Here is a 10,408-nt window from a genome sequence, read left to right as displayed (position 1 = left end):
GTCTGGTGTGTGCAAGCTGTTTTATAATGAAACCACAAAATAAAATCCAGAAGCATCAAAATGTGCCTAAACTATCAAAACACACCACACAGTTGGTGTGTGAAGATACTAAATTGTGTTACGTGGAAGATGAACGTATTTTGAGATTTGGGACACAATAAATATAATATGAATTCAAAAACAGAAATCTTGTTTTATAACTGCCTATCAGAAGAGTCTAAGGCAAAGATGAATTTTTTAGTATAATTTTTCCTTAATTTTTTTTACAAAATACTCACCATTTTTGAAGACCTGCACCATTCTTATTTGTAGACATCTTCCCATCATGCAGAGTGATTTAAGAACTCAAGTGCATTAAGCAGTTTGCTAAACTAAATCGCACTGAACATTGCATTGACAGATTAAATTACAAGGCAGTCTCTTACGGAGCAGTCTCTTCCAAACATTTTTTAGCACTAGAATCTTTTTTAAGTAAACTTTTGTGTCACCCCAACACATAAAGCCTGAAAGTTCCATTTTATCAGTGTAGCTGTATTTTGAGTCCACATTTATATTTACTTAGTCCATTGCTAAGAATAAGATTTCTAAATGACACAAATGTGAAATCGGGGTTATAGATCGTGGGTAAAACCCGCAGCAGCCAGTCTGTTTGTTTCTATGCCTTCATTTCATTTGCATACTCTTCAAGAGAATTTTGATTCACACAAACATAAGTAAGTACAAATAATAACAGGTTATAAGCACACATTTCAGGAGATTCTTTACCTAGAGATAGCCGAAGTTGTATTCCCAGGTTTATACAAAAATGAATTATCGTGTTAGTGGGAGTTTATACATACACAGTCTCCAGTATGGTAATACTCATCTGGATGTGCATTTCTATTAAGTTTTTAAACTACATTCTTTTATAAAAACAAAATTTGAATCCAACTTTTTTGAATACCCTTAATCGCCTTCAGGAAGCTCAGTTTTGGCCAGGCATGGGTTGAAAACCACTGGTTAACCATATGACAGTTAACGTTATAAATCAGAAGTCTTTTTCTCCCACGTTTGATTCCTTATTTTGAAAAACTGTACAATTTTATGGAAGTTTGAATACCAAAGCACAGCTCTGCTTTCAAAAAATCAAAATTCAGACTTGAATAATATAAGCTATTTAATCCACAGATGGTAACACTTAGTAAGCTATAAAAGTGGTTTTTATCTACACTCTAGTTTATACATTTGCATCTTTATTTTTATCAATACCATATAAGCTACTGTGAGCATTTTAGAGAGTAACATAAAGGTACTATGAGTGTCTGTATGTATATATAGCATTGTATTTAATCGTAGACTGAATTTAATTTGGTATAGAAATGCTGCCATCCTTGTACATTAATGTCATGAGTCGTAGTTCCCTCTGGACTCTTTAATTAATGGGAGGTCATAATCGCTGTATTCATAAATTCATTCAGTCTGGAAATTGAACACCAGTGTTTGTTTTTCTTTCTCTACTAGTGAGAAGTTGTCTGCTTTCCCCCTTTAGCCAAAATAGTATTTTTTTTTTATGTTTTGTTCAGCTGTTAACTACGTTACACCTGTACACTATGCTATGGACGTAATTCTTGGATATTCCCAAACATTCTTAGTGCTTCTTTATTTGGCCCATTGAAAGTATTGTTATTAGTATTTTGAATGAAATATCCTTTTAAAAATTAAAAAATATTAGCCTTTAAATTTTTAGAAACGAGGTGGGCCAGTTTTTTTTATTCCTATCTTTGGGTCATTGTGGTAGGTCTTGTCCTCCGTTGTTAGATAAGCAATCGGGTTCATAACAGGATTGACGTAACATGACCAAATCAGGGGGATACAGAGAGAGGGGGACATATCCCAGGACAACAATTATCATCAATAACATCTAGTATGTTATATATAGACCTATATGTAATTTAAAATACTGCCAACCATGAGATAAAAAGCCAATGAATGTTGTAGACATCACAGACTTGTTATGATGAAAAATCAGTTGTCAGGTTGTTGAGATGATTGGTTTTAAATCTGACTAAATATGTTTCTGTATTACTACAGCTTGAAATAATTTAGTTTGTCTTCCATAGACTTAGCTTTCTTTAGGTTCAGTATAATGTATATTATGAGTTTCCACGGACTGTTTGGTCAAGGGAGTAACATAGCTTCTTGCTTCTTTTAGGTAAGAAGACATGGCTTTGTGTGAGTTCTTGTAACCTAAATCGATTGTTGATAATCACCCCAGATTTCAACAGCAAACTCTTATGTATAAATTTATTTCTCCCCTCTTACCCATCTTCTTTTGTAAAGATCTAATTGTAGATATTTCCTGCTACCAAATAAAACTTTTCAAACAATTTGGTTTCAAGACCGTAAGTAGTCAATTTGGATACTAAAACTGTGAACAAATAAGGATGTAGAAATTTATGTTTCCAACCCTTCCTTAGAGTCTGTGTCTAAATCAAAAACCAAATTCTGCCGTTCACTGTACTTCCCAGTCCTACTCCTATAGGGATGTTTTCTGCAGTGAGGACCCCACTAACTCATGCTAGCACATAATAGTCATGCTCTAACTAAACAGGAGAGGCTTCTGAGACCACTGCCCATGCGTCCACCCATTATTTCTTCACCTAGCCAGCGCCACTAGTGAGGTATTGAGTAAAAGGCTGGTAAGTACTGGCCCGTGTGCAACCTTTACCGTCAGAAAATTCGTTTGATACATAAAACATGGCTTAGCTGGGCTTTTTCATGTCTATGAGAGTTTTCAGACAACTCCAGTGCTTCATAAAACCCCAAGAATTACCCTTGGTCAGTCATTTGGCCCTCCCAGTGCAGCACTTTGCAGCTCTGGCTCTGTCAGTAGATCATCTTTGGGAGGTTTGGGGAGGGTGACGTGATCGCCTTTGAGGTCATTCTCCCCCCACCCATCTTTCTGCCACCCTGTAAATGTGAAACCTCTGGATATGTGCAGGTAACTTCTTTGGGGGGAAAAATAAGCTGCTTTCTCTGATACCAATTTTGAATTACAGTTTTATTAGAAAGTTTAATGGAGAATAATTTGGCAATTCTGTGAATGTGTGTTATTGAATATTTAAAAGCTGAGTCAATAGTGAAAGGCATTTTGTTAACTGTGGTGATGAGTAACATTCCCCTCTTAGGTTCCCTCCTTTAAATTATATGAAGTTATTTTTTAATAAAATAAGTTAACACCTATAGAAAATCAAGCTTCTAAAGTTTGTTTCTATAATTCATTAGACAGGCTTTTATTACTGTTAATCATGGTTATGTTGGTGATTCACTCGTACCTCTGTGTGTCTCTGATTTTGTGATCTATGTGGTACCTAGAACATTTGGAGTACTCAGTGTGTGGGACAACATATGATGGTACAAAAAAGAAAAAAAACAAATGTTTTAAAAGCCCACTTTCTCAAATACAGTATCATGATGGTTAATGTGTCAACTTGGCTAGGCTGTGGTGCCCATGTGTTTGATCAAACGCTAGTATAGATGTTGCTGTGAAGATATTTTGTAGATGTGACTAACATTACCGTAAGTAAAGCTTATCACCCTTCTTAGCGTGGATGGGCCTCATCCAACCAGTTGAAGGCCTTCAAAGCAAAAACTGAAGTTTCCCATGAAGAAGGAATTTTGCCTCAAGACCATAACATACAAGTCCTTTGTGAATTTCCAGCCTGCCCTACAAATTTCAACTTTGCCAACCCCTACAAGTGTGTGGGCCAATTCCTTAAAATAAATCTCTCCAATGGATGGCTAGGTGGATAGATGGATAGATTCTACTGGCTCTATTTTGATAGATAAATAGATACATACAGAGATGGATGGATGGATGGAAAGATAGATTCTTTCTCTAGAGAGCCTGTTAATTCATTATTCTGAGTTATTTATGTGTATGTATACATATATAAAGCAAGCAATGATTTTGAGGTTTAATTTGAAATGTAAATTACAGGTCCAATTTGAATCCATTGGCAGCCTTTACCCCAAAAATATTTTCTTCTAAAATTAAAGTGTTGATGAATTTCTGAAGCCATTTACTTACAGTGAAACAGATTTCCACTTCTATAGGCCATAAATTTTTGTCTTTCAGGAACCATTAAATTAGCATCTCCAAGGAGGAAAAGCAGTATGCAAAGAGGAACAGAAAGATTGTTGGCTTCTTGCTGGGTGGCATACAAGATCTATTAAGAACAATATTCCATTTGCTATGCTTGGGTTGTAGTCTTGACCCTTGTCAAATACTATGACTTTAATATATGTATTTAATTATCTCTGCTTTATATTTCTGGGGTTTTTTTTGTAGCACATACACCCTATGTACTTCTAAAACTATTTTTTAATCAACTTTGTAAAAAAACAATGAGTCTGAAAGATGCTTATTCCAATCCTTAAATAAAGCAATGACTTCGGAATTCAGACTAAGAAGAAAGTACTGTTGTCCCAGTTTGAGTCTACTGGATGACAGCTCATTAAAAATTAAAGTCACTTTACTAGAGTATTTGCTACATATGTAGGACTATGCTAGGTGCTGTGGGAAACAGAGGAAATCTACACCAGCTTTATCTTGACAAGTTAGTATGTGTGAATTGATGATATGGGACCATAAATAATGATATGGGACCAACAATGAGGTGCTGAGGCAAAGACCATCAAAGGATAGCAGTCAAGAAGAGCTTCATAGAGATGGAGATTGAGAAGGGCTTTGGAGGGTTGGCAAGAAGGAAAAAGGAGGGAGGGCATCTGAAAGAACAATATGAACAATTTATTAGTTTGCTATTTATTAGTCTTCTGAGAAGAGGGGTGTGAAAAAGAAAAGAGGCAGAATGTGGAGAACTGTGTGTTAGTTGGAAGGTTGTAAATATTACATCTGTTACTGAATGCTGTGTAACGAACCAAAATGTTTTGGCTTTAAAAAAACTAATCATCCTCTAGTCTCATAGTTTGCATGATCAGAAGTTCAGGAGTGTCTTGGCTAGGCAATTCTGGCTCAGTTTCTATGAAAGGAAATCAAATCACTTGAAACTGCAGTCCTCTTGAGAGGAAAGATCTGCTTCCAAGGAGGTTCACCCACGTGGCAGGCAGGATGGCAATTGGCAGGAGGCCTGTGTTCCTCTTCCTGTGCTTCTTCCAGAGCTGCTAGAGTGTCCTCATGGCATGGCGGCTGGCTTCCCCCAAAGCTAGTGTTCCCAGAGACCAAGCAGAGGCTTCAATGCCTTTTGTGACCTAGGCTTGGAGACCACACACTCTCGTCTCTGCTGTGCTCTAATGGGTCATCCAGTCCACCCCCGATTCATTGTGGGAGGAGACATACAAGAATGTGAATACCAGGAAGCAAAGGTCACTGGGAGCATCTTAGAGGCTAGTTGTCACAAAGGCAGAATTGAATGTCAAGAGATGAGGCCAAAGATGGAGGGCCTGAAGGACCAAGGAACTCAAGTGCACTGAAGAATTAAGGACTCTAAACAGTCAGAACAAGACAAAGCTTGGAAAGAGCAGGCTACAGGAAGTCAGGAAATAGTTCTGAACCTGGGTCTATGAGTTTAGCTGTGTGTTCTTGTAAATTATGAAGCTATTTGACAGTTACTGAGACACTGTGTTTTATATTGACTCTTACCTAATCCTCATAATACTGGGGAGTAGGTAACGTTATTCTCTCTAACCTTCAAGTTCCAACTTAATTCCACAAGGCTTTCCCTCAACTCCCCCACCCAGGGGTGATAGCTTCTTCCTCTGAAAGTCACAAAATTGGTAACTTTCTTCTGTTTTCCATATTTGGCTTTGGTGATGGTATATTGGTTGCCTGGGCTGCAATCACTAAGTACCACAGACTGGGTGGCTTAAACAACAGATTCATTTTTTCACAGTTCTGGAGGCTGGAAGTCCAAGATCAAGGTGTAGGCAGATTTTGTTTCTTCTGAAACCTCTTTCCTTGGCTTGTAGATGTGGCCTCAATGTATCCTCACTTGGCCTTTTCCTGGACACGTGAGCCCTAGTGTCACTTTCTCTTCGTATAAGGACACCAACCATGTTGAATTAGACCCCCACCTTTATGACCCCATTTAACCTTAATTTCCTCTTTAAAGGCCCTATCTCCAAAAACAGTCATAGTCTGAGGTACTGGGGTTTAGGTCTTCAAGACAAATTTTGGGTGGACAGAGTTCAGTCCATAATAGATGGCTATGTTTATCTCATCTACCCAGCTGTATGCAGCTTAGAATAAAAACTAAGTCTTATGCATCACAGCATCAGTCACATTCCTGGCAGGAAAAGATGTCCCACTCAAAGGAGTAACTGATGAGAGTTAAATGAAGGAACTATTGCGTATCTATGGATTGGGTTAAGGGAACTAACAAGGGGTGATTAAAACCCTTAGCAACAGTAAGAAGTCATTACCACTTTTAGAACTAAGTGGGCAAGTGGAGGGTGCCGTTACTGACACCCAACAAGAGCTGTCCACCAGCAGACACTTCGGACTTCTGTAGAAGGACACAACCACCGCCAAATGCAGGCCAGCAGGGAGGGAGTCAGGTTACCTCTTCTGTGACTTGCCATTGGCTGAGAGCCACCAGCAGCCAGAAATAACCCAGGACATGTAATACATGGAGGTCATCCTCTCGGGCACTGGGCAAGGCAGAGGATGGCAGAAGGCAGATCAGGTAAAGCAAAGAAAATCCTTCACAGTCTTCATATTTATTACCATGAGAAAATGTAGGGTCTGGGAAAGACTGGATTGCTTAACAGCTGATCCAAACTCTAGAACTAAAGTGCCATCCTGTATTTCAGAAGCTGTAAGGATAAAAACTACATTTCCCAGACATCCTTGCATCTAGGGCTCTGCCGTCAACTTTCCACCAGTCACATTCACTTAAATTCAGAAACAGTTCAGTGGAGAGGGAGGCAGAGCTCTGCAAAGCATCAGTGTTGATAAATCTAGTAGATGAAGCAACGGGTTCCTGATCCTTGGTCGACCGCTAAGATGGTGTATTCTTGGAGACACCATCTGTCATGGCAGCTTCCTGCACCCGCGTGGCGCCATAGACATGTGATCCTGGACTCCACCACTAGTGAGTTGGTTTCCTGAACCCAGATTCCTGATCGTTTCCATGTCTGGCCATTCCATGGCATTGTTCTGAGAATCATGCCTAAGGCCCTACACACAGTAATTGTAAACTCTATCTTCTACATTCCTTTTGGAATTACTTTAATGTTCCTTTTCAAATTACTAGAATGGCTTACCTCTGTTGAAAATAGACACAGGGGCCAATTTTCTGCCTCTTGCATTCCGGAATAGTTTTTTTTTTTTCTTTTCTTATTCTCATATTGCAAAACTGTATGTTTAAAGAAAAATGGGGGGAGAAGAGGAAAAACAAACTGTGTTACTTCCCTTTCTTTGCCTGCAAATGTGCTGCTTTTTGCTTTGACTGCTGTCAGAAACATCTTCCCAGCTCTTAAACATCTATCTGAATTGTCATCTTTAAAGACTGCATTGTAGTCCTTCAAATATTTTAAAATAACCAATAATAATATCCAGTTTGGATACAGGTGTGGGGAGTGGAACACTAGCATGTGCTACCCCTGGGACCATAAATTGATACAATTTTTTTTTAAAGAGCAGTTTATTATTACAATTTTAAAGTCTTAAAACTATGCTTAACCATTAACCAAGCAATTGAATTTCAAGGAATTAATCAAACATGTGCACAATCATTTCTCTCCAAGGAGTTTACAAGTGTAGGCAACAATGGAGGGCTGGTTAAATTGTACACACACGTATATAGCCATTTATAATATAGAACAATAATCTGCGAGTGTGTTTCTCTAGCAAGAGAGACTTCTGAAAAAAAAACGAAAGCCAAGTTTGGGAGATCCAGCACCCTTTCACCTTGGTTTAATTATGATGCCTCCACTTTTTCTGTTTCCACATTGACGTAAGATTTATTTGAACAATAGGTTCTGCTAACTGTAAAAAGTCCTAACTGTTGTGATAAAAGAATATTTGATGTCATGAATGGTTTTTCAAGATATACTGCTATGTAAAAATTAAGGCTATATAACTAAATATAGTATAATCCTATGTTATATGTTACTAACAGGACCAAAACAGCAGGATATCACTACAGATATTACAGACATTACAATGATAATAAAAGAGATATTATGGACAATCTGAGGCAAACAAATTTGAAAATTATATAAAATGAACACATTGCTATAGAAAACAATTTACTACAACTGAGAAAAGAAAATCTGAATCATCCTATAACAACAAAAATGAATTTTGTAATTAAAACTCTTTTTACAAAGAGAATTCGGGGCTCAGACAAAATCGTCAATAAATATTGCCAATTAAGTAAGAAAGAAATAATGCCAGTCCTACATGAGTTCAAGGTAATACACCGTATCAATAAAATAAATGGGAAAATATTAGTAATTTCAATTAATGCAGAAAACTGGCTGATAAATTTCAACGTCTATGCATGATTTAGAAAACAAAACACTTAGCAGCGTGGAGTAAAAAGGAAATGTGTTCCAGAGAAAAGAATATCTATTTTAAAAATCCATCAACCATCATCATACTGAAATATTGGTGAAATATTTAACTTTCTCTTTGAGACCTAAAACAAGGCTGGTATGTCCACTATTACCACTTCTGTTCATTACTGCACTGAGGTACCCTGCCAGTAGGAAGTATGAGATTTGGACGAAACAAATAAAACTGCTGTTATTCACAGTGATATAGTTGTGTATGTAGAAAATCCAACCAAATCTAAAGGTAAAAGATTGCTAGAAACCAGGTCAATAGGCAAAAATTAATTGTATTTTTATAAACCCACAGCAAGCTGTTCAATTATGAGTTTTTTAAAAGATGAAGATTATGATAGTATCAAAAATATCAAATAAGAATTCATTTCAAATAGAATGTGCAAAACTTCTACAATAAAACATTAAGAATAGGGGGTGGGAATAGCTCAGTGGCAGAGTGTGTGCTTAGCAAGCAGAAGGTCCTGGGTTCAATCCCCAGTACCTCCATTAACAAATAAATATATAAACCCGATTATCTCCCCCCACCAAAATAAATAAATAAAGATGAAAATAAATAAATAAATAAATAAATAATAAAACATTAAGAGTAAAGAAAACCAAAATAAAAAGAGGAATGATATACAGTGTGCATGGATTGGGTAATTCAGGGCATAAAGATGTCAGTTTTTCCCAAAATTAGTCTTTAAATTCGATGCAATCTCATTAAAAATTCCAAGAGGGATTTTTTTTTTTTTTGATGGGTTTTCACTGTTTATTTATGACAAACATCCCACCCACATCCATGATCCTCTCCAGTCTCAGAAATTCTTTGAGACGATGCCATCGGCCTTGGCCACTCGGAGAATGGAGCCATCCGACTCTCCCATCCTGCGAATGGCCCCGCAGATAGTATAGGTTTTAAACTGACCGTTGAACCTGCCTGTCACCTTGTCAGCTTCGGCCACGTTCATCTGGATGGACGCGTGGTCCTTGGCGCCGATGATGCGATTGCTGGCAGAGCATTTCCAGGGCACGTACAGGTCCACGAACTCGCCGGCGTCGTTCTGCATGAGTGCGGCCTGATGGTAGCAAGATGAGCGCGAGCGCCCAAGAGGGCTTTTTTAATGGACCTGAGAAGGTGATTCTTAAATATTTATAGTTCAAAGAGCCAAGAACAGCCAAAACACTCTTGAAAAAAATAATGTGGAAGATGTACTCTAAGATGTGGTTTATTATGATAATATAGCAATTAATGCAGCGTAATCTTGGCACAAGGAAATAAAAATACACCAACGAAACTCGAGAGAGCCCAGAAACAGAACAACATATATATGGATACTTGATTTATGACAGGGCAGCTCTGCAGAGCAGTGGAAAAATAATGTTATTTTCAATAAATGGTGATAGACAAATTGGATTTCCATGTAAATAAAAGAAGAAAATTGATCTCTAGCTCACAACATAAGCAAGTATCAATTCCCTGTAAACTGTGGACAGCAAAACAATAACAAAGTTGATATAGGATAATTTCATCATGATTTGGATTAAAAAAAAAACTTTCTTAAAGAGGAAAAAAAAAGGATTAACCAAAAAAGAAGACTGATACATTGTATTATGTCAAAATTAAGACCATCTTTTCATCAATAGACACGAGTAAGAGTCAAAGGCAAAATCCGTGGAGGCTTATATTTGTAACCCGTATAGCCAGCAATGGACTCATAACCTAAATGCAACTAGTACTCCTACAGATCAGTAAGAAAAATAAAGTAATCCAAAAAGGGGGAAGGGGAAAACAAGAGAAATGAACAGAATTTTCACAAAAACATATAAAAAGACTCAAATAAATGAAATGAATCAA

General features: G+C 37.4%; 1 protein-coding gene across 1 annotated transcript; it reads right to left on the bottom strand.

The window, feature by feature from the left end:
• Positions 1 to 9,309: 9,309 nt before the first annotated feature.
• Positions 9,310 to 9,652, bottom strand: LOC105092113 (small ribosomal subunit protein eS21-like). The gene has a single exon (XM_064489522.1). It carries the CDS (start codon positions 9,618 to 9,620, stop codon positions 9,369 to 9,371), a length of 252 nt encoding a protein of 83 aa, XP_064345592.1. The 5' UTR covers positions 9,621 to 9,652; the 3' UTR covers positions 9,310 to 9,368.
• Between the last annotated feature and the right edge of the window lie 756 nt (positions 9,653 to 10,408).

This window comes from Camelus dromedarius, chromosome 1 (assembly GCF_036321535.1).
Source record: "Camelus dromedarius isolate mCamDro1 chromosome 1, mCamDro1.pat, whole genome shotgun sequence".
Classification (NCBI taxonomy): Eukaryota; Metazoa; Chordata; class Mammalia; order Artiodactyla; family Camelidae; genus Camelus; species Camelus dromedarius.
The sequence above is the reverse complement of the archived record's forward strand: the minus strand, read 5'-3'. Positions and strand labels throughout refer to the sequence as shown.